Raw genomic sequence first — 25,408 nt, forward strand, 5'->3', positions numbered from 1 at the left:
CTTCCTGCATCCACCCAGCATAAAGCTGTATTTTTCTACCTCTTGTACACCGCTGTTCGTGCCAGATCTTACTATTATGGTCCACATTCTCTATACCTGCCGCAGCACGATGTGCATCTCTTACTTGCCCCTCTCCTTCAGGCTTCTCATTACATCCCCCATGTTTTACAAGTATATTCTGTAATTCCTGCCCAATACCATTTCGAATCTAGATGCCCCTGTACTGCATCGACTGACCTGATTTGCACTGCTGATAGCTGCCTAATTGTGCCTTTCCAAATCTAGATGCCTTTACACTTTGCCTATTGACCTGATTTGCATTACTGTTGCTAGTTGCCTAATTGTGCCATTCGAATCTAGATGCCCCTGTACTGCATCGACTGACCTGATTTGCACTGCTGCTAGCTGCCTAATTGTGCCTTTCCAAATCTAGCTGCCTTACACTTTGCCTATTGACCTGATTTGCATTACTGCTGCTAGTTGCTTAATTGTGCAACTTCGAATCTAGATACCCCTGTACTGTGCCTATTGACCCGATTTGCACTGCTGCTAATTGCCCAATTGTGCCATCTCGAATCTAGATGCCCCTGTACTGTACCCACTGACCTGATTTGCACTGCTCCTAGCTGCCTAATTATGCCTCTCCAAATCTAGCTGACTTTACACCTTGCCTATTGACCTGATTTGCTCAGTCCCTTGAGAAATACAAGCTGCGACATGCAGCTAAGAACCTGTGCCAGCACTGACCTTATATTCACAGTCCTCTTAGGACTATTAGCCTGCACTGCTGCCACCTACCGTGCAAGCACCACTAAGACCTTCCACAACAGCCAACCCACTCTCCCTTCAACCATGCTCTACCATCCTGACCCTCCATCGAACCCCTACCTCAATGACCCAGCCCTTTGGCTCAAGCACTTTGCTACCAAACCCACTCCAAACATTCCACGTACTCTACAACAAAGAAATAGCAGACTTAGAACTATACTGCCTAGACCACCTTGTACTTTGCACAATCGTTCTGCCCTCCCACTGCCCAACTCAACCGCAACGCCTAGTCCTCCACTCTCCACCTCACCCGTCTCAGCACTAAAGGGAGCCCTTATCAATGCAAGATCCCTCACGGCTCATGCCTTTGACATCGCAGACCTCATCACTGTCCAGAACCTTGACTTCCTAGCTATTACCGAAACCTGGTTACATGATGCCTCTGGCCCACTCCTCGCTCTATCCATACCCAAGGGCTATACCATTATTAGAAACGACCGCCACTCCAACTTGTCGAAAGGAGGAGTCGCCGCTTTTATACCTAGTGACAAAATCGTTATGAGAGCTGCTCCTCACACACAACTTAGTTCTGCAGAATCTCTCTCAGTGAAACTATCACTCTCCCCTACCAATACAGCAACACTCCACCTTATATACAGACCTCCAGGCCCACTGGGCTCTTTCATTGATGATGTTGCCTCCACCCTGTCGACTAACACTAAGCCCAACTCTCAGATATTGCTACTAGGCGACCTCAACCTAGGCCTCTCAGATCCCAAGGAACACATGGCCGCTGAAGTAGACACCACCCTCTCCAACCTAGGCTTCCAGCAGCGCATTCGTGACCCCACACACATCAAAGGTAGAACGCTCGACTGGCTAGCCGACCTCAACTGTAACACCAATGTCACTTCTAACGATGCCTGCGCCTGGTCCGACCATCATGTTATTACCTTCCTCCTACCAGCCACCAATCCCCAGCCCACAACTACCATAGCCCCCGCTATACCTACCAGAAATAAAAAAGATATCACCAGGGAGAAATTGCTTCCTCTCATCCTCCCTTGTCTCAACACTCTTGCTGCACAGCACAAAGATAAGGACCCTACTGCCTTAGTAGACACTTATAACAGCCTAATGACCATTGCCATTGAGAGCATAGCTCCACTAAAGATCCGCAAAGCCAAACAGTCCCACCTGAACTCCTGGTTCACCCCGCAGCTCAACGCTCTGCGCAAAGAAAAGCGTAAGGCCAAAGCCCTTTGGCAAAGTCACCCTAGCGCAACTAATAAAGCCTCCCTTCTGATTACCTCTCTTAATTATAAGAAGGCCATACTACAAGCCAAAAAGGAGACACACAATTTACGAATATCCCAGTCAGAATCTAACACTAGAGAATTATTCAAAACCCTCAAAGAGTTAGAATCTCCCTCACCCGCCCCGGACACGTGCACCAAGGACAGCACCTGGTGCAACAATATACAAAACGCCCTTCTTAACAAAATATCCACCTTGCAATCCAAAATCAACGCCAAACAAAATACCCTCCACACCCCTATATTTAGCAATACCAGTCCACCTAAAATAACTACCCCTGACTCCCTGGTGCCGTTCAGCTTCACACCGCTCTCCGTTCTGGAGGTTGAAAAAATCATTTGCAACTTAAAACCTTCGAACTGCCAAGGGGACGCTTGTCCAGCCCCGATCATTAAGGATTCGGCTCATGACCTCGCCCCTTTTATCACCACTTTTATTAATGCTTCCTTTCAATCGGGAGTGGTCCCCAATAACCTGAAGGATGCTTGGGTCATTCCTCTCCTAAAAAAACCCACCTTAGACCCAGAGGTTCCAACCAATTACAGGCCCATCACAACGGTCTCATTTCTGCTAAAAATCCTAGATAGAGCAGCCTACCTCCAGATACAGAACTATCTGGAATCAAACAACCTACTAGGCACGAGACAATCCGGCTTCAGACCGAAGCACGGCACGGAGACTGCCCTCCTCGATCTCAAAACCCAAATCGAGGATCTCAAAGACAAAGGGAAACTAGCCCTCTTACTACTCTTAGACTTATCGGCTGCCTTCGATCTGGTTAATCACCAAATCCTCTGTCACCATCTAAAAACTGCAGCTCACTTCTCCGACATGGCCACAAACTGGATTCAATCCTTCTTGGATAACAGACAGATGAGGGTATTCTCGCCCACCTCTGCAGCTGACCCCGCACCAGTCCCTTGCGGAGTCCCCCAAGGTTCGTGCGTATCCCCTACCCTCTATAATGTATTTACTAAACCCCTATTTGATGTGCTTGACTATCTGGGTGTCACCTACACAAACTATGCTGATGACACCCAGATACTCATCCCCATCACGGGTGATTACACAGTAGATTCAAAAGCCTTAAATGACGTTTACCATGTCATTCAAACATGGATGGCCCAACATGAGCTCTGTCTCAATGATGACAAGACAGAGCTCCTCATCAAAGGCACTCAGCAAAGACTTAACAAGCTGAACCCTATGTTCAGTTCCTTTAACATCGATGGAAATCTAATAAAAGTCTCCAAAGATACCAAAACGTTGGGAATCTACCTCGATTCCATCCTCTCCCTTCACAGACAAACAAATGCAGTTGCGGCTGCCGCCGCCTATACCTGCAAGCTGATCACAGCATGTCGTCCTTTTCTTTCCACGCACAACTGTACTACCCTTGCTAGGACCCTGGTCATGTCCAAACTGGACTACTGCAATGCACTGTACCAGGGCACTAATCAGGGTAACCTAGACAAGCTCCAGATCATACAAAATAACGCCATCAGGGCAGCCCTCAACATTCCCAGATCTGCACACATTTCGGATACCAGGAAGAACCTTCATTGGTTGTCAGTCACCCAAAGGATCTCACTAAAATCGCTTGCCCTAACCTACAAATGCATGAATAACCTGGCCCCCCACTTATCTCTCCACACATTTCACGCTTTACACCCCAGCTCGCTCACTTAGATCTACCCTGAACCAGAGCCTACTGATACCTAGATACAAACTCCAAACAGCTGGTGGATCTAGCTTCCCAGTCCTGGCAGCCAAATTGTGGAACGCTGTCCCCTTGACTATCAGAAACCTCCCCTCTTTCAACCTATTCAAACACAGAGCCAAATGTTGGCTAGTCACTACCAATGCCCAAGCTACATTCTAAAACGTGATGCAATAACTTATGTATGGATGTACTATTCGACAAACCATGTATCGCTGCACTACTTACCTATGCCTACTTCTATGCTATATTTATTGACTGTTATATAATCACTGTATGCAATTTATGTAACCGTTGCTTTCAAGATATGCGCCCGGTAGCCTCCGGGCCTGGTTTGCGCAATACAAATAAATAAAATACAAATACGTTATATCGTCGAAGTACTTTTCATCGTGGGACTTTTCATCGCCACTTTTTCATCGACCAAAACACTTTTTTAAATTTTTTTTATTTATTTATGGGGGGATCCCCTAGACCCCCTTACTTATATAATCTTACCCCAACCCCAAAAAAACACCCCACAAAAAATATTTTTTAAAAAAACGAGTTTTGGTCGATGAAAAAGTGGCGATGAAAAGTCCCACGATGAAAAGTACTTCGATGATATGCGTGTATACCGTACCCATTATACCATTTAAGGGGAGCGGCGGTGTCCCCTGCTCCCCTTAAATGGTATAATGGGTCCGGGGGTTGCAGGGGTGTTCCCCGCATCCTTTACATGATTGTGGCGCAAAAAACCACAGCATTTTTTCTGCAATATTTTGTATTCACAGCCATTTTTGACGCGATTTTAAGACATGGAACCCTGGAATTGCTAGTGTTACGCTGTGTGGACTCGTAATTATTATAATTAGTTATTTATAACACGCCTAATACTGAAGAGGTTTCTTAGTGTGGACCCGGGATTCAAACCTGTGTTGCTCTGCGTCTTGCTTCCAAGAGCAATTCTCCCAGCCCAGATCACACTCGCACCCTTCCTGAGACTAAGCCTTGGCTAGTCTGCTACCTCATCTTGATTGGGTTCGACTAACCTCTGTGTCTTCCCAGTTTACCATAATAGGGTGACCTCCCAAAATCTTCCCACCAGGTCTGATTATTGGAAATCCAACTTAGCACTGGTGGACTATCACGTGGCTTTGACAGCAGTTCGATACAGTACCACCTCCTTACTGTGTCCAACACCCTCTTTTCTGATGTTATCCCCTCTCATGCGCGGGAGTATGATGTAAAGCAACCCCTAACTGGGTAACATTGAAGGGGATTACAAATTGGCGGGGTGGCGGCAGGGGGTGGTGGGGGGGGGAGAGGGATTTTGAGGTTGCGCCTTTGGGGGGCTTGTCTGCCACGTGCCCTGCCTCTGCATTGGCGCTGCATATGAACTTGCTCCTTGTGCAAAGGTGCCTTGGTAATGCGAATTTCCCCGTGGTTAGCCGGTGTGGCCTAAACTGTCCATAAAACTGGGCATCAGGATGGCCTCGAAAGGAACGCCCAACAGAGAAGGTCCACCTTTGTGTAAATGTTTTACCAGTAATTTGACCTAAGGTTGTAAGTGTCATGTTCCTACTTGGCCTTTTGAAGGGCCTTGTCTACCTCTGATGCAAACAAACAAGACTCCTCTACTGGTTTGTCCAGCAAAATGGTCTGTGTCTCAGGCTTAAAAACGGATCACCTAAGCCATGCATGTCTTTTAAAGGTTGTATTTAGTTTGTTTTCCATTGTTTTGTAAAAACCATAAATCAACAAACGACTCATAACCAACCAAGAACATTACATCACCATTTGAGCAAGAGTAGACAAAGTGAAAAAAATGTAATAGCTTCCCAACATTACAACCTTAGCCCCACATCCCCAAGCCCCCGCCCCCTCTTTTTTGGTTTGTTAGGCCAAGAGTATTCGCCATCAGGTAAGAAGGGTTTATATAGTAATTCATCCGCAGTTCAAAATAGTTTAAAGCTTCTCATGAATAAAGGTTTGTGGGTTACGTGTACATGACGCGTTAAATAGTTTACAATCAAGTAACACAGAGCATATAAAGGTTCATACAAGACAGTGCCGTTATTTTCTCCATTGGCACCAAATTCCATATTCTAACCCTTCACTGTGCTACAATTGGCTCAGTCAGGGCTTTTCATGACTGTGCCAACGTTAGACGGGCGACAAGTAGAAGTTGTGTTAGGACTCTATGCACCGCATATAATACCCTCTTCGTCAATGTCCCCCAACATTATTTTAGGGTCCATTGGAAGTAGAACATTGGTCATATCTTTTATATGAGATAAGACTTCTTTTCAGTAGGTTTGGCATACCAGGCACGGCCACCATAGGTGGCTGATCAGGCCCTTTGCTCTTCACCCTTTCCAGGAATCTTCCTGTCTAACTTGTAACATGTCCCACCTGAATAGTCTTCTAGTCACACTCCCTTATTTGTGAGCTGTGGGAGGATTCATGCGCCCGTTCCCACATATGGTTCCAAGAGGGTTCCTACAGTTCAATACCCATATCTATTTCCCACTTCTGCAAGTAGAACGGCTTTTCGGAACTATCAGTGGGATCTACTAGCTTGGATCACTTTCATAAACCGTGGGACAAACACGTATGCTGCTATAAGTTCCCTGAGATAGGACCCCTCTAAACTATCAAATGCCTTGATTGGAGTTAAGCGACACAATTATCGCTTTTTGGTGTGTCCGATTGGTTCATTCGATCAAATCAATCGTTCGTCTGATATTGTAAAACGTAGAGCTACCGCAAATGAAGCTCATCATGGTCTATTCATTTTTGTATTATTTCAAGTAAGCGGTTAGCTAGGACCTTTGCAAATATCTTTGCATCTCTATTAAGGAGTGCGATTGGCCTGTATGATATGCACTACACCTGTTCTTTCCCAGTTTTGAGGATCAGAGTTGTCTTGGACTCAATCGTGGAATCTGACAGCCTTCAGGAATCCATCTGGCCCAGTGTTTTATTCCCTGGGAGGGAGCCAATCACCCCATCTACATCTTGGGGTGAGATTAGGGACTGCAGACTTCCCCCATCTTCAGCCAAGAGTGTTGGGATGGTCTGTTGGCTCAAAGTCCTTTTCCTGCCATCAGGCTCACTCGCCCACCCTTCAAAAGATCAGAGTAAAATGACTCCAAGATACAGATCTTCTCATTCCTCTTGAAGTGGACCAAGCTATCTTGGTCTATCAGGGAGGTGATCCTATTACATGTTTTGTTTTGATGTGGTTTAATTTCGCATCCAGCAGCCTATTCACTTCATCACCTTGGGTGTAGTATAAGTACTTGGTATACGTGTGAGGTTGGCCTCGTCAGTCTGCCAGGTGAGTTTCCAACTTGGTCCTCGCTATTCTTAAGACTAAGGCATCTGAGTGAGTTCTGTTTATGGTCCCTTTCCTTCTCCTGAATCTCAACTTCCAGAGCCCTGCCCATTTGTTATTTCTCCCTCAACAGCAATGCGGTTTCCCCAATCAATTCTACCTGTATTACTGCCTTTGCTGCATTTCAAATTAGGACGATCACGTACATTTTATTAAAATAATTGGTAATAACGTCTGCTATGTATCGGTTAATAGACATTTCAGCGAGAGGCTGTTCAGTAGCCATAAAAGGAGGGGGCTGCAGATCCTGTATTAACAAAACTGGTGTGTGATCCTGAAATCTTGGGGACCAAGGAGGCTGCTGACAGGAGCTATTCCAGATTAGACACGTCTTATCTTAATCACACTTATAAAGCGCCTCATACGCCCAAAGGCATCTTGGAGCTAAAGCTAAAGAGGTAGGGTCAACCAGAGCAACAGAGAACTTAAAAAAGGAAGGTAACGCCCAGCGGAATGGCAGATGGGCCACAATGTTACGCAGAGAGAATGGAAGAAGGTTTCAGGCCTTAGCTGGCACGACCGTGAAAAGGCACGACCGCCCACCCAGGAAAGCCTAGTCCTCGGGTGATGAATGGTCTTCAGAGCTTGCGAGCGGAGCAGCCTGGAAGGTTTGTAGATACAAAAGTTTGCCTGAAGGAATTCTGCTCCTGCTTTGTTACAGCACACCTGTATGAAGACAGCAGCAGCCTTAGAAATACCTACCTCAATCCTACTAGAACCTTCTGCCGACCGGCTATCTTGACTTCTCTGGGGCAACTTCCTGTAGACCTACCTATTTTACACCTGCCTTGAGAAAGACCCTGCAGGGTCAAAACACGTGTCGGCTGACCACTTTTTAAGACCATGTGTCTACATTATGGAAAATAAAAACACACAATTAGACACAGCAACCTGAGTGAGATCCTTCTTATTTACAAGGGTCGAAACATAAAACCTCTAGTTGCAAGGTAACCAGGACTTTCTGCAAGTGTCTCTGGAGTGATTCTGATTTCAAAGGCCGGCATTGCCAGAATGAACCACTCTTCTGTCTATTGGACCTTTAGGCATATCTCCTTTCTTTCAGAGCTCCCAGTTTTGCAGCTGGCGGCTCTCCGGGTCAGACGGTTTGTTTGATTCTCAAGTCGACAACATTTCCAAAGCCTCTTCTTCCCTCAAAATGATGTACTTCTTTCCATTATATTCCAAGATTAGTCTGCATGGAAACCCTCATTTATAGGTGACCTTTCTCTCCATTAGCCGCAAGGTGAGCACATTCAGACGTCGTCTTTGAGCATCGTAGTTTGTGATAACTCTCGATGTATTGATAGTGTCACGTTTCTGAACAGGAGGTTTCCCTGCAGCCTGGCTGGCCACGAGCTTCTTTTGGTGAAACAATTGGGGGCGTCTGGCAGCAGCTTGGTTCTTTTCTGAAAGGACGTGTAGACCCTATGAGTATGGTCGAGGATTACCTCGGTCTCCCCAGAGGTCTGTAAGAGGCACCAAAACCGTTCCACACAAAGGCCTCCAGTTACTGGTCAGCCACCTGCCTCAGATTCTAATATTATGGCAAGCTCCGTTCTCTGCGTCCTACTGCTTCCCCAGCATGTCGCTCTGAGAGGGCTGCCTGCTCATAGCCCTGTTCGCATAACATGTTTTCAGCCTCCTCCAGTCGGCCCTCAGCCTCCCCTCAGCTTCCCTAACATGCTTGCTGAGTTCTGTTATACAGGCTTCTAGCCTTACCGGTGCTACCTTGAATTTCCTGCTTCAGTTCCGACTGGAGAGCTTGCAGATCGGCTTTTATTGCAAGGAAGTCCATAGCCTCTGGGGGAGATTGCAGGGAGGCCGGGGTATTGCCTGGGAACAGGTTTTCAGAGGTTGCTTATTTGGTAGCTCTTGAGCTTGCAGAAGGGTTTTGATATTCCCAGAGTCTACGCCCTTTGCTTTCACAGATCGATTGACATGACACTTATATTTTGTTTTTGCCAAGGTACTCTGCCAGCAAACAGGCCTGCCAGGGGCTGCGAGCTAGCCCTGGGAGGGGCAGCACTCGCACTGTCCCGTTATCGTGACATCTGGGTGGCGCCTCCCCCCTTTCAGTTGTCCTCTGTTGATATTTTCGATGGGCATGGGGTGGGGGAAGGTACATTGGGATGACTGCTTCTCTCCTCGCAGGTCCCCCTGTATCTAGCCAGGGTTCCACCAAACTTGATCATGTCGGGTTGGTTTCACTTGCCCCACAGTTGTTGTCCAGCCTTTCAGGATTCCACCAGCCACTAATCCAGCGCTCCCGAGCCAGGATTAAAAGCCACCCGAGTCCTCCTCACCTCGCCAAAGGCTGGAGCCGATCTGCCTCCACTACCATTTAGGAAAGAGGACCCTTCTCCCCCCCCTATTTTCCTTCACTCCCAGTTTCGCTTCGGATGGGGTTGTCTCGCAACCTTAGGCCCCAAACTCACAGGGTCTACAAGGCAGTGCCCCCTGCCCCCAGCTCTGCACAGACAGCCGATGCTGCTGCCATCTTAGAGATACTGCACGCTTACATGCGACTTTCAGTTCCAACCAGCTTTTTGCAGCATTACATAGCCTCTCTGCACTTCGCCGCTGACTGGTCTCACCTCTTACGCCCCGATCAGTGTTGAGATAAGAGGTTCTAGTGCAGTGGGGGAGTCTCCCCACCCCCACGCTCAACCTGTTCATCAGGAGCTCACAGAACCAGTGTCTTCATGGCTCGCTGCGCCCTCATGCATGTCTTTTAATTAAAATGGCGCCAACCCAAAATAATTTTAGACATGTCCATTTTAGTGGTCCGGACACCTCCTCTGCAAGATGCTCTATCTCGTCTGATTGTTTCCTATTATAATGTGCCATCATAAAGGCTGTAGTATTTGAGATTCTTAGCTGAAATGCAGTGGACGTGGCTGCTTTGCTACCAAAGTTAAATATTGTTTTACTTTCCTTATCAGGAGGGTACTCACTGGATGCTCAAGGAGCTCATCCTCTTTCTGGTGGTAGTAGCCACTAAAGAGTCAACCTTTAAATGGCCTCTAATATAGAGAGGATCAATTTGAGATGGTTTGTAATTTGTTTCCAACGCAAGGTTTTAATCGCTTTTGTTTGAACTAGGTTAAGCAGAGAAAAATTACCCATTTTTTAATGCTGTACAGTAATGGAATAGATTATTAAATGAATTTCATCGCCTTTAAAATGTCCTCTATAAAATCAGCATTATCTTCGGTTCATAGGTTTGTATTTTGAATCTGGAAGCCACCCTGCTAAGCAGGTGTTGTAGATAGGGTAATGGGTGTTTCTATTAATTCCTTGGATGGAATTGTGTTTTCCTATAGATCAACGTTATCCTCATAATCTTAGATTACTTCTTTTGAGAATTCCTCTATTAGAACCACTTCCTCCTCTACCGTGTGCTCTGTCTGACTTCTGTATCTCCTACCTTTTTTGGCTGGGCATGTCATTGAATAGTGTGTCTCTAATCCTTCTTCAGAGATTATAGTTCCATAAAAGATTCCATCTTTCCTGGAATAGATGTAAATCTTTAATTTGACCATGTCCCGTGTGTCCCACTTTGATGGGGATCACCATGTTCTAACTCTCCCTCCGATACTGAAGAAACAGTACTTTCTTCTGCACAGCCACAGAAAGCGAACCCTCTTCCTTCTGATGTCAGAGGTCTTCTGTGGTGTTTTCACAGTAGAGGTGTGTTTTTCAGCTCCCATCTGCGAGCAGCGCTTGTGTGTTTATAATTTCAACATATTGATAGTGATCGTCTGTTTTTGATTTGGCTGTCAAAATAATTTTTTCAGACATGATGAAGACTAGAATTGTCGGCTTTGTCCTGTGTTTGGGTTTGTCTTGAGCAGTCTTTTGGATGCTGGGTGGGGGGGGAGGGGGTAGTCTCCATACTTCGCGACCTGACATAGACCCTACAGAGCAAAATGCCAACCGCAAAGTAATGTTCAGTGTTTTCCCTTCTTTGACGTTGATCTCGAAGCAGATGCAAACCTTGTCAGGATCGAGAGCTTCTGAGATTGCAGTAGTCTCTGCCATCATCTTTTCCACCTGCAAAGCGTAGAGTGCCCAACGTTTGGTTTGACGCTCTTTAATTGTTTTTAGTTTAAATAGCCTGCAAGCTTTTCACAGAGTCGTCATGGTCCCTTGGAAGGCAACCGTCGCACACTCGGTGCGTGTCCTACCAATGGAACTTTGGGTTGCATGATGGCCAAAATTTAAATTGAGTGTTATCCATGTGATAGGAATGTGAGTGGGCCAGAATAATTAAGTGTGTGAGGGAATAGAGGCATTCAATTAACCCCAGGACCCAAGTATGTAACTTAGACAACCACCCAACTTGCCCTACTGCATCGCCTTTCAGCAGCTTTCAGCATGTTGCTTTCAGTCAAAAAATTGTTCTTTAAACTGGAGGCACCGTGTGTACCATCCAACGTTAATGGTGGGAAAAAAAAACAATCTGAAAGAGATTCACAAGCCCCAGAAATAAATACACATTGTAACTTTTTGACTAATGTAGCACATGGCTGTTCTACATGAATGTTAACAAAATTTCTGCGCAATGGAATATTTGTGCGTTGAAAAAGACCATAGGTTGAAACTTGTGTTTAACATTGGCACAAGGACATATTCATAGTGCATTTTGTTTGTTCTAACACCACAATTATTTTCATATTAGGATAACTAGTAGTTAATACTGATAATGCAACATTTAAAATGCTCATATACTAAGTATAAAAGAAGGATTAGTAAGCACTACAATACACAGACAATTCTCTTAATTGCACTATTTCTTTGTTTGCAGTTGCCATTCTTTGCCGTTATCTTGTGTGTGTCATTAAGTTACGTTCTGAATGTACATATGCAAAATATTTCACATATTTAGGAGAAGAGCAACATAAAAAAGAAAGACAATCACTTCAGAAGCATTTTAAAAACAAACCTCACCTGAAAAGCAATCAGATAACACAAGGCAGCTGGCTCAGTAACTGCTCGCCACTGTGCCTCACTCTCTTGAGCCATTTTCAATAGTAATGTTCCAGCGTGCATATAGAAATGCCCTCTGACCTCCTGGAAGGCTGCAGACAGGTCATCGGTGCCACTTGCATGAGGTTTCAGCAACTGCAGTGCATGGTCAAAACTAAAAGAAAAACGCAATTTCATCACATAACCACCCTGTGAAAAAGATATACATGCTATGCAAAGTTTTTTCTCGTCACCATGCATTTAGATATAAAGGTGCTTTTGGGAAGTCAGTCTGTATTCTGCATATAGAGCATCATCTCCATCATACTCGAGTACTAGTGCAGCAAGCAAGGTTTTCTTCCCAGATATGGGATCCATGTTCAACTCCTAAATGTTTGTTTTGGGAAGATAGCTGTTGGGCAATCATTTCAAATTAAATAAACCAATTTCTTTCATGGATTTGAGAAGTCATCTCAAAGGAATCTTAGGAAATTATCCTACTGAATGTGTGACTACTTCAATGTGGTAACCATAAATACCTCTTCCATGACGCTGCAAATCAGGGTTCCAAATTGAGGGGAGCTGGGGGCTATTAAGCTCCTGCTTGTAGTCTAGAAAAGCCTAGCTAGCTTGACTGCAACAGCTACCAGGAGATACCTTTGGCTCTCCAGGCCAACGGATTCCGAACAAACACAATGGGTGTATATTTTAAGCACAAGGGGTCCTAAATAATGGACAAAACGATATGTTTGCATTTTATGTGGAAGTTACATTTTCAGAACACTATGTACTAGCTCCTCATTCCACAGTGATAGCTCCTGATTACTGGTTAATGCTGGATACCAAGAAGCTGTTTTAGCTCCTGCCTATCCAATCTTAATTTCAAGGCCTGAAAATAATATATGCCTTTTAAACACTGTCAAGCGGTCATAAATAAGTGAAAACTGGTGAAAAAGACATATTTTGATTAAACTAGCCCAAGCAATTTATACTTGACCACCTGACACCAAAGTTAATCATTATTACTATAGACCTAGGAGACTATCATTTTTTATGAACCTCTAAATATTAATATTACAAAACAAACAAAACACTTATTGAAACCAAAACACATCCAAAACAAACTGAGTCAGTGGAAATGTTTAGGTCCTTAAGCTCCCTGCCCAGAAGCATAACCCTATAGTTTGGAGAAGCAAAATAAATAAATAAAATAAAAAAAGAAACTCCCTTCATGGAAGCCACCAGTTGTTTCAAAGAATGAGTGATCCCTCTCCCACCAAAAAGCACCCATATGCTGGCTAAGAGTGGTAACACCTCTTAATCAAAGGAGGAAAGACATCACTTAATGAAAGGAAACCGCAATTTGCGTGTGCGTGTGTCTGTACACACTGAATTAGGTTTGGTATGCTACACTGTGCTATGATATGATATGCTATGCCATGTTTGAAGCTGTAAAAATATATTTGTAATCTCGTGCTCTGCAGGAATCAAAGTGTCTTTTCCCTGAGCTAAATGCACATTAACTAAAATCTTCCAAAGTGCTACCTGCGACAAATAAAGGGTATTTGTCCCTTCTCTCCAAAGGGGAGCCTCCCCCTTTGATGCTAGGGAGGTGAGCCCTTTCTGCAAGACACTCCCAAAGATTCTGGGCAAGTGGGACGCCACTAGGAGAGACTTCCCCTTGGGGGACAAGGAATCCTGTTCCTGTGAGGAACTCCCTAGACCATACATCATGGTTCCATATATAGGACTATCATATATGAAGACCATTATAAAATCCGGAGACTTGGCTGAAGACAAAACTAAAATAACTAATTATGACCAAGAGGAAGATCTGTCCCTTTAAGAGCCGTACATTTAACAGAGACAAGGACGGTGAACAACTAGAGCATGCCAAGAAGAGAAGCACAGAGCCAGGAGAGAAGAGAAGAGCAGAAGCAGGGGAAGCCCCTGGACGATGTGACACCTAAAGGAGGCGAGACTTTCAGAAGAGTCCAAAGCAGCAGAGGGAAACGCTGGAGACCCGGTGTTTCCGAATAGAAGGTAATCAAGGAGATGGGACTCCTCATCCCAATGGTGGCATGACCACAACGACTTTGTGGTGGGCTGTGCACCTGTCGAACCACGCCGAAACCACCAAACTAGGTAGTCCACGAGACACCCTACGGCCCAGATCCATACCTGGTCGCAACGAGAGACACAGACAACAAGGAGAAGCACAAAAAAACTGAAGCATTGAGAGAGAACCTGAGCGAGTGCAAAGCCTGATCGCATTCCCCTGCAGATGAGGTAACGGGAGAACGGAGAGGCCACCGGGGCATCGTTATGGAGCAGCAGAAACCTGTCCCAGTGAAATTGATATACTAAAAGAAAACCCATTTAAGTGGAACTGTGTGACTGTGGTAAATAGAATAAGGAATACGCCTCCCGAAAGAGGAGGTATTAAGAACTTGACACAAACACCCTGGGAAGAGGGAGAAGTTTATAAATGGGAAGGGAAGTCAATTGAACCAAAGAAGAGGAGAGATAATCTAACAGAACAACCCCAGGAAGGTCAGGTCCCTACAAAGGATGCCCAACCTAAAGAGGCCTGGGTTACAAAAAGCAAATAGGCATATAAGCTGGATCAAAGTACAAGAAAAAGTGATAAAAAGAACTAGGGAACAACTGTCCCCAAGAGGGCAGCCCAAGCCTAAACCAAATTGCATTGTAAAAGAATGACAATGTCCAGAAGGTAGCAAGATATCTTACTTAAGAGAACTTTTGACTGAAGAAGAGAATTTGCCATAAGAGAATACCCGGAGAGGGGAGATAGTCTCCTAGTATAATTTAAGTTAAAGTAGTGGTAGGGTCAGCTAGAACTGGTTTGAGACTGTACATATTAAATTTGGACGTTCCGACAACTAACGAGCACCTTTGGTTATTTATATAGGCAGGTGTCACCCTCGAGCAATAGGGAAAGATGGGCCTTATCGTTATTATTTTATTAAACACCCTGGAAAAATGTCAGTTAAGTGTCCGGCTAATTCTTCCAACCAGCCACATACTGTATGAACTCATACACTAGTTTTGTGGAGGACAGGGGAGAATATGTCGGTTTCCTTTTATACTAGCTGGTTAGGTCAAGTTTTATTATTATGATGTGGTTTCATTATAATGTTTTGCTTTAAATATCTAAATTTCAACTGCTTTTGAAGCATCCATATGATGATATGATACAGCCTTTATAACGCGCCTGTACACAAGTGTTTCTAGGTGCGACAGACACCAGGTAGCAACCCACTAAACCAGCACAAACAAATAAACAAACCCAGAAGGAAGACCTGGAAATGTAATCTGGTAACTAGACCATACAGCCCTGTTTTGAACTAACATTCGTCCTATGCCCTCTACTAGTAAACAGTAACTGCAGCCAGGGGTAAAAAGGCTAGTCAAAGTATGGATTAGGTAAATTAACTCCCTCAAGTGCCCGTGCTCAGCCTAAGAGTGTTCCTGCCTCACACACTAATATAACCATTGCGTTAAAGACCCTAGCAGGATTTTGGACCCTTCAGGAAGACCAGACTGGGCTCCTGCTCCCTAGGAAGCAGTGGTTGAAATCCAATACTCAGTTAAATAAGCCCATATTTCCTTCCACCTTTCCCATATAAAGAACCAGGCCTTTGTGGCCGTTTTGGGTTTATGGGAGTAAGTAGAGGGGGCTTTGCACACTGTGTTTTCTTGGGCATGGTTTTTCTACATGCCTTAGCTCACCAGGACACTGTGGAAGGCTCAAAGTCTGTCCATAAGCACTATGTGCACAAGCCTATAGTTTTGGTAATCATGACTAAGGAAATCAAAATAAATTGAGTTTTTAGCTCACTTTTCAGGGAACACTTGCAAAGTTGGCAAATTCTGATTCCTGACATACAACCCCTCGCAAATGTTGGGGGCCTAGGGAAGTAAGCGGAAGGGCTTTGCTGCATGGGTTTTCTTGGGCATGGCTTTAACATGCCCAGGATCACCATGCAGTGAGTAATTTTCAGACGGATCCCATTTCACAGAGAACACCTCCTCTCCAGTTATTTTTCCTCTTGGAGTCCCATGATGCATTTGGTCCAAGTATAAACATAACTCCTCTACCTTTTCCTTCGCGGGCCTTCCTGTGCTTCACATCCAAAAAAACGTTATTTACCCAGTGATGTTCTTTCTGGTGTTTGTATCTGTTGGTATCACATGAGATATATATATATATATAGATATATATAGATATATATATATATGTCCGGAGTATTCCAAGTTGCCTACTGCGAAAGTAAAGAGTAGATATTAAAAGAGGTGTTCCTGTCACACTTTCTATGTGCGCAGACATACATACTACCCTTCATTGCCTGTGCACTCATTGTTAACCATGAAGTTAGTGAAAGCGTTGCATGACTACCTACATATAGTGTGTTCCCAGTAAGAAAAAAAATCTGTTCAGTATTACTGAGTGACTAATGCTCATCTTCTGGGGCTTGTGAATCGGTTTATAGTTGCATGCTATACACAGTTTAGCAAGCATTATGCGTTACTGGTGGTGGGTGTGCAGGGGGTCATGCCAGAAAAGCAGAATTGCCTGACCAAACTGAGCATTTGCAGTGCAATAGTGTTTGGCGAAGTATGCATGGAAACCCATATGGCTGCTTTGCAGATCGGGTCTAGTGATATATATGCAAAAAAGGCCAGAGCAGCCTCTGAGTCCAAAGTAGAATGAGCTCTCAGCTTTTTACTGCACCCAACCTAGTGTGCAAGGTTGTAGTATTCCTTCCTGAATGCATCAAACACACCATCTAGCTATGCAAGCTTTACTTAAGCATTACCCTCTTGCTCTGTGGAGAAAGACACAGAAAACTAGCTTTTGAGATCCTTAATTCTGTCCATATAGAAAATTACTGTCCCTGGCACATGAAATGAATGGATTTTGAAAAAATGTGGGTAGTTCAAATGATTGGTTAACATGGAACTTTGAAATATATTTTGTAGAGAAAAGTGGATGTGTTCTGAACACCGCTTTGTCTTTGTGAACGGTGAAAAATGGTTCATATACCGACAGAGCCTGTAGTTCGCCAACTCTTCTTATCGAGGTATCTCACAATTAGAAACAAAATTGTAGGTTATAGGTTTTAGCGAACATTTGGGAATGGATTCACACAGTTGGAGCACCAGCATAGATAAATCTGTCAAATCTATGTATATGATCTTGCATGCGCCAATCCATTGAAAAATATTTGTATTGCTCCTTTCATTGTACAAATTCTTCTAATGAATTCTTTCTCCTTTGTTATGCCCCCTTCTCTTAGGTTTTAACCTCAACAATTGTTTCTCTGCTTGATGTGGCTTCCTCAGGGGGGGTTGAGCTCCCAAATCAGATTACACTCAGCCACACATTGTAAAGAAGCTCATTTGATTCCTTTAATAGGTGGAGTGTGTGGGTGGTAAAATCAAGTGATTGATTTTTGGTCTCTAAATATTTTAAATTAGCAGCTTGAAGCTTGTCTAAAGATCTCCACCATAATGGCACGAAAGTGTCATACAATTGATAACGTTATGGTTTTTGCATGCAGGAATGAATTTGATTGGTCTTAAAAAAACGATATATATATATATGGTATTTTTCTATGTTGTAATTGATCAGATTGTTTAGATGTTCAAAAAATAATTGGAGCTTGAATACTTAACAGAAGGGTGTTTACAGTCTTTCTATATGTTTTGATGTGGTTTTCTCAGTCCAAAGATGACTGATCTAATTATATTTCCTATTAGGTGGAGAGAGAGTTTAGAAAGTGGTAGATTTCAAAAGTGTACTTTTGGCTTTTAAAAATGGAGTTTGGCTGACTAATGTGGTATACACCTGGATTTCTGTAGACTAATACATCTTACAAGTCCTGCAACTCCAGAAAAAGGGTGTTTTCAAACCCAAAATGTGTAGAGTTGCCTCAAAACAGGATTTTTTACATGAATATATACGTATATTCATTTGAATATTTGGGAATTGGTTTGAAGAGAATTACCGTTTATTATTGGTACATTATATTTATTGATTTATCTAGAGGACTATTACCTATACATGCAATTTAATTTACAGATTTAATTTGTTTTATTGAATTAATCTTAATATATGGAAAACAGTATATATTAAAATAATAAATGGGCTTAAAAGGTTGTTGTCAAAAAGATGATTTTCTACTAAACTGATTTTGTGCATGCAATTTTGTCTTGTACTTTATACAATGAGATTGATTCTGAAGGAGAATGCACCACCGCTCACATTAAAGAATTGTGTGACCAATGTGCTATAGTTTTTAGGGACATAGTGAAGTCCCGAAGGTGGTTGCACCTAAACCTATCCCGAAAAGTGATCAAAATTATAGACATCTATGGTATTAATTCATTTCAATACCATAATGAATTGGGAATGTAGCCCACATATTTTATTGTTTTACTTTAGATTTTATTGGCATTTAAACTGACACAATCAACAATAAAGACATTTTGAATACTTCATAACAGGATGTCGTCCTTCCACCCCCACCCCCTTCCCTTCCCATTGTCAGCATGCTTGGGCAGCATTAAAAGATCATACATTATACAGTCTCAGGGGTGAAGACACATGACTCAATCAATAACAACAACGATCGTCTGACTTCAGTTGAATTAAGCTCTGGATTGGCTCCCTCCTCCTGACAGAGCCATGATAGAGTGTTTCTCCCCTTCCTCAGTGACTAGGTACTGTCACCTTCCATCCTGGCCGTCAGCTGGCCTCATTCCTCCAAAGAGTAATCGTTCACAATGGCCGTCAACTTCTCCATTACCATGATGTTGCATAGTTTCTGTTCCCATTCCCGTCTCATGGGGAACCTCCTCGCCCTCCATTTTTGTGCTATAGCCAGTTTCCCCACCCTCGGCGCGGCCTTCCATATCCTTAGTCTATATACTTCCCGGTCCTTGGCCGGGAAGAGTACAGGCTAACTATCTGGGGAAAGTCACTGCTTGAAGGTTGTGCCACCTTTGGCGGGTGCAGCTTGACCACAACTTGCTATGAGTGGTCATTTTTAATTTCCTAGATGAGTATAACCTGAATGGGATCCTTGCTGGGACATTGACCATGAACCTTGGGTGGTTTCAACACCCTCGTAGGGCATATAAAATCCAGAATATTGTGTCCGATATCTATTACGCTCACCTGGTATCCACAGGGACGCCACCCAGCCAGGTTACTCGCTGGTATGCTTCTCAGCTTTGCCCTGATGTGGTCTGCGGGGAAAGTTCTGCCTGAAAATACAGGAGGACTGTGTACAAGACTGACCGACTGGGGTAAGTATCCTCCCTCCACCCCCGTATGATTTCAGTCCCTCTGGCGTCCTCAATGGTAGAATTAGGCATGCTCTCCGTCCTGCCTTCTTTGCAGGGCGCGTTGTCTTTCATGGGCGAGTGCGGTCCAGTTACTTCACTGACGTGGGCGAGTGCGGTCCAGTTACTTCACTGACGCTGTCCTGTTTGATATTGTTCAGGTAGGTCTTATTGCTATTCTTTAGTTTTGTTGCTATCCTGCATCCCTTTCTTTGTTTAAAATGTCTGTTTTTTCTCCCTTAGGTATGCGGAGCTTCAGCGCGGCGAACTGGCTTGGTTGCGCCCCGCTGGTAAATGAAGGCGCATTAAGAGCGCCATGATGCGGTAGGTAAGCACTATGCACAGCGCTGCGAAGTCTTGCCTTTGCTAACCTGTGTTTTCCTTCCATGTAGATCGCAGTGTTCTTCAGCGCGAGTGGAATGTCCGGAGTGGTGCCAGCCGAGAGGCGACCAGCCATGTAAGCCTTTTGAGCAGTTCGTAATTTGTAAATGTCTCTACCGCTTTCTTTAATGTTGCCTCTATCTTCCTCTTTCAGGTCGTTCTGTCCGGGAGGCGTGCAGATTCGAGGAAGCTGTTCTCAGTAGTTGCAAGTGTTTAAAGATGAAGACTGCAGGTAAGATGCTGCTGTTAATGATGTTCCTTTTGTCTCCTTGCAGGTTCTGCTTCTCCGAGGTTCGAGGGAATAGCTGGACACGGTTAGCTGCAAAGTAACGCGAAGCGTGTTGTCTTGCTCGGGTGTGGTTTAAATAGCCCCAACAAAACAGTCCAGGTAAAGTAGTCCCTAGGCTACCACACCCAAAACACTAGACCGCATAGCTTGGTTCTTAGGAACCAAGCTATGTGGATGACTTCATGTTGGCTGACAATACAATAAAGTAGTTCCCAAGCACATTGTTTTTCATGGTGTATGGACTGGCTCCATGAGGGCTTTTGAAGAAGATGCCAGGCTCTAGAGGCCCGAATCCTGACTCCATCTGGCCAATGGGTTTGCCAGAGGGGGTTTTGGGCAAGGGTCGTGACAATATCCCCTTCTTGCATTACCGCTGCATCTACATCGAAAACACCCTTCCAAAGCTGCCATAAGGACTTTATGGACTCCTTCTATTGCATGCGCGTAGTTGAGACACAGCGGTCTACCTGGAGATACAGCTCTCCCTCGCGGGTAAGATTTTTTGCTCAATTTTTCATCGTTTGTGCCGAATAAGCACCCACGATCTTCCACCTGTCGTCCGTTTAAGAGCACACATGCCTCACCCCGCGCTTCTGTTTTGCAATAGACCGTAGAAACCCACAAGATAGCTACGCGATGTATTGACACCATGCTACTCTGAAGCAGCACTTTATGATCCAACCTCGCTTACGAGCACGCACGCGACATATTCAAGATCGCATAAACTATTCACTCACCCCCTGTCCGTATCTCACATAACAGCCCCTTGCCTTTACCTTGCTCCCTCGAGCCTCATTTTTCACGCATTTTGCAGCGCCAATACTTACCAATCGTCCATTAATTAACCCTTTAAGTGCCATGGGCGAGGTATCTCGTCCTTGGAAGTGCATACGCAGTGCCAAGGACGAGATAGCTTGTCCTTTTCAGCACCTTGTTTTGAGCGATCCCTGCAAAGCAGGGATCGCTCAAAACTGTAATCCAACCCCCTGGCTATTTGAGGGGGAGGTCCCCCCCTCACTGCCAGGGGGCTGGATTACCTTCAGTTTCACGTCGGTGCGCGTAAAGCACATCAGCGTGAAACTGAAAGTAAATTCCCTGCAGCAGCCATTTTCGGCTGCTACGGGGAAGAGAGAAGGTAAGAGCCCTTCTTGCTCCGCCTTGATCTCCAGCTGTATTTCGAGCCGGAGATCGCGGCGGGTATCGTTGGAAAGGGGAGATTCTCCACTTTACAACGATACCCATTGTGTGGCATTGCTGCCCGCGGATCAGACGCAGGGCGCATGATCTGCGGGCAGCAATGTCACCGGATCAATACAGATCCATTTGTGACGCGGGGGGAGGGGAGGCTGCTTACTAGGTAAGCGGCCCCCTTCCCCCCCGTGGCCCCAAAGCATGGGGCCACAGCGCCAGAGACCCCTGGGGGCAGATGATCACTGCCCCAGGGGTGAAAAGAAAAAAAAATTAATCGAGGGACGGTGTGAAGGGGTTTGGGGCCCTGGGACCCACTAGACCATCAGGGATTTGGCAAAAAGTGGTGTCATTGGAAAGGGGAGGTTCTCCTGGTGGTCTAGTGGGTTGCTGGTCACGGATCGGCGCAGAGGGCTCGATCCGTGACCAGCAACCCACTATACCACCATGGATCGATTTGTGAGTTTGGGGGGGGCTGCTTCAAGTAAGCCCTCTCCCCCCAAAACATGCATGTGAACCCTGGGGCAGATGGCTGACCATCTGCCCCCAGGGAATGTAAAAAAAAAAAATGAAATGATGGGGGCAGGGGTGGGTCGGCCACTAGCCACCATGGAATGGATTTTTTACTGAATGAAAGGGGGGGTGCCCCCCCAACCGAAGTAGAAAGGGGGGCACCCCTTGTAACCCTCCCTGGGGGCAGATATCTGCCCCTAGGAAGGGGCATCTGACCCCAGGGAGGGCTGCTTGAGGTGGGCCCCCCTATCTGCCCCCAGGGAGGGTTGCATGAGGTGGGGCCCTCCATTTGGGGTGGGGGGGTGAGTGCCACCCCCCGTTGCAGTACAACATTCACTGCCAATTTAGGGTGGTCCTCAGCGAAGCCTTTGGGGTGCCCCACTGCCCCCCCCCCCCCCCCTAAAAAGCGTTCCACCATTTTCACTTTTTTCCTTTGGTAACCCAACTCCCCTTGGTGCAGAGAGGCACATTGGTGTGCCAATCTGCCGCCGGGGTGCCCAAACCTTACTGCCCCACCCACTGGGGGGCCTGTCGCACCATTTTTAGGGGCCCTCTCCCCCCCACCCCAAATGGAGGTGGCGTGTACCTCACGCAGCCGTTTGTAGGAGGCCCAGGGAGACCTGCATGCAGTGCCCCTGCCACCCATTTGGGGTGAGGGGGGAGAGGGCCCCCAAAAATGGTAGGACAGGCCCCCCAGTGGGTGGGGCAGTAAGGTTTGGGCAACCCAGCGCCAGATTGGCACACCAACCCCCCCCCCCCTTATCTGCCCCTGGGGAGGGCTACATGAGATGGGCCGCCCCTCCAATTGGGGTGGGGGTGGAGAGGTGCACCCCCCTTCACGTTAGAAAATTCCACAGCGGTGTAGGGGGCCCCTCCGCCCCCGCTAAAGGGCAGCCTGCCATTTTGAATTGTGTTCTTTGTTTACTATACCAGCCTTGGCGCATAGGGGCACATTGGTGTGCTAATCTGGCGCCGGGGTGCCTAAAACGTACTGGCCAATGCAACAGGGGGGGGCCAGTATGGGTGGTTTGGTATTTCGGTGGGCTGAAACAGATAATTTATGTTTTGTTTTTCCCTTTACAGGTCTTGAGCAGTTCAAGCATCTCCCTTGTTATGGAAGTATGAAATTTTGGTTATTGCAACATTGTATAGTGGATGGAGGGCACACTGCTATTGGGATGGGTGGGAACTGGGCCTGTAGTGTTGGTGTTGTGAAGGGAAGTGGGTGCTCTGGGGAGGTATTGTGGTGGCCAGTAACACACTTGCTGGGGTAGCACACAAAATGCCCCCCAGTCCAGCTGAACAGTGCTTTTTCCCTGGGAGGGAACTTTGCCACATAGCCATCTGTGCAATGTTTTTTTTGTGCTGGGGGGTTGCCATATGCCCATTGGTCCTATTCCAATTTCCTATCATTGTGCAGTCCAGCCTTTCATGGTGGTAGATGACTGAGAAGTGTCATGTATGTGGTGGAAGGAGCTGAAAAATGTACAGATATCTGCCAAACAGTTTGGATGTGTTATTGGTAGGCAAAGCACTGAATGTAATTCTTTTATGTTTCCTTTGCAGTTGCGGCTACTGAAAAGCTTGTGCTGACTTATGTAAGTACTACATATATTACTTGGTAATGTGGGGGTGGAGGGTTACTGTGGTGGGAGAAACTGTGGCTGCAGTATCAGTGGTATGGGTGGGAAACGGGAGTGGGGAGGTTCGGGGGGCAGTGATGGGAGTGCCTTGCATTGAGGAAGGTGGCTGCTTTGCAGAAGGAAAAATTGGCCGACATAAGTAGCATCAACTTTTCAAAAACGTTGCCGGTAGTAATGCAGATGGTAATTTTTTTCTGAGCATGCTACGCACACTTCATACAGAGATCATTACTTTTACTGCAACGATCACCATTTCTGTGGTCCAATTCCAGCAGTGGTCCCAGTGAGCCCTGCAAGGGTCCCCGTCGTTTTCCAGGGGGAAAAGCTGTAACAGAGGGTAGCTAGAGGGGCAGGACAGGGGGGTGATGTCATTGGCCTTGGGCGTCCATCTCCCAGATGGATATTGTGTTCCCCAAATTCAGCAGTGGGTGCAGGGTGCCCCGGCAGGGTCCCCATCCCTTCCTGGAGGGGAAAGCTGCAGTGCTGGCCAGGCAGAGATGTAGGATGGTAGTGGTTGATGTGTGTGAACTTGGCTGCCTCTCTGCCTTGGTAATTGAGTGGCCCCAAGTTCACTAGTGGTCCAGGAGCTGCGCCCCAAGTTCTCACAATCAAAGTGTCCAAAGTTGCATCCTTTTGTGATGAATGGCGCACATTCTGTCAGGGTACCTATATTCAGAGAGGGTACAAAGCACCCTTGCTGCACAGTTCATATCCTCTGTCATACTAGTCACCCTGCCAAACTGTAACGGTGTTGCATGTGCAAGTCACCTTAACACCGTGCAGTGCAGTCGGTGGGCCACAGGAGCAGACAACCTTCACTGATTACAATTGCGCCTGCACAACTGTGTTATTGGCACAAGGTGACATACTGTCTTCTTCACCTCTTTCCCCTGAAATGCAAGAGCCAATTACGTATTGACCTACTGTAATATCACATGAGAGGTGCATGTCCGAATGGGTGAAGTGTGTGTCTGGGATTGTTACAAGAGCCATGTGTTGATGCAATCATTCTGCTATTTGGTAAACTGTAGGTCTGGCCATAACCATGGGGCTTTACTTGTTTCCATTTCCTAGTGACGATGAGGGTTGTGTAGATAATTGGCTACTCTTTCACCCAAAGGTCTGCACGCTTTTCCGAGGGCCAACCACATCTGGCTCTCAAAGGGATGCCCTCCCGGTGCATTGGTTTGGGGTCAGGGGGAAGAGCTTTTACCAGCTCAGAGGAGCAATCAGCAATGTCCAGGCAAAAGGAGATGCAACCCACCCCACACCCTACAGTGGTGCACCTGGGAGGAAATGATTTACCATCTGTGGGAGGGGAAGGGATACAGGAGCTGCTCATGGAGGAACTGTAATGGATTGCACAGAGGTTTCCACACAGTGATGGTTTGGTGCCAGATTTCCAGGAGGTTTTTTTTTTTTTGCTGGGGGATGCCATATGCCCACTGGTCTTATTTCCATTTCCAATCCATGTGCAGTCTAGCCTTCCGTGGTGGTAGATGACTGAGAAGTGTCATGTATCTGGTCGAAGAAATTGAAAAATGTACAGATAGTTGCCAGACAGTTTGGATGTGTTATTGGTAGGCAAAGCACTGAATGCAATTCTTTTAGGTTTCCTTTGCAGTTGCAGCTTCTGAAAAGCTTTTGCTGACTTATGTAAGTACAACATATATTACTTGGTAATGTGGGGGTGGAGGGTTACTGGGGTGGAAGAAATTGTGGCTGCATTGTCAGTGATATGGGTGAGAAAAGGTAGTGGGGAGGTTCGGGGGCCAGTGATGGTTGTGCCTTGCATTGAGGAAGGTGGCTGCTTTGCAGAAGGAAAGGTTTGGCCGACATAAGTAGCAGCAAATTTTCAATTTTTTTTCCAG

At 45.7% G+C, this 25,408-nt stretch overlaps 1 protein-coding gene across 2 annotated transcripts in view; it reads right to left on the bottom strand.

The window, feature by feature from the left end:
- Positions 1-25,408, bottom strand: part of LOC138526301 (E3 SUMO-protein ligase RanBP2-like) — a 1,824,256-nt gene that overhangs the window by 1,418,429 nt on the left and 380,419 nt on the right. For both annotated transcript variants that reach the window (XM_069636876.1, XM_069636877.1), the window contains exon 7: positions 12,135-12,327. In XM_069636876.1, the coding sequence (XP_069492977.1) occupies positions 12,135-12,327 (193 nt within the window). The remainder of the gene's footprint in view (positions 1-12,134; positions 12,328-25,408) is intronic.

The sequence above is a fragment of the Ambystoma mexicanum genome, chromosome 7p (assembly GCF_040938575.1).
Source record: "Ambystoma mexicanum isolate Mex_15411 chromosome 7p, UKY_AmexF1_1, whole genome shotgun sequence".
Lineage (NCBI taxonomy): Eukaryota > Metazoa > Chordata > Amphibia > Caudata > Ambystomatidae > Ambystoma > Ambystoma mexicanum.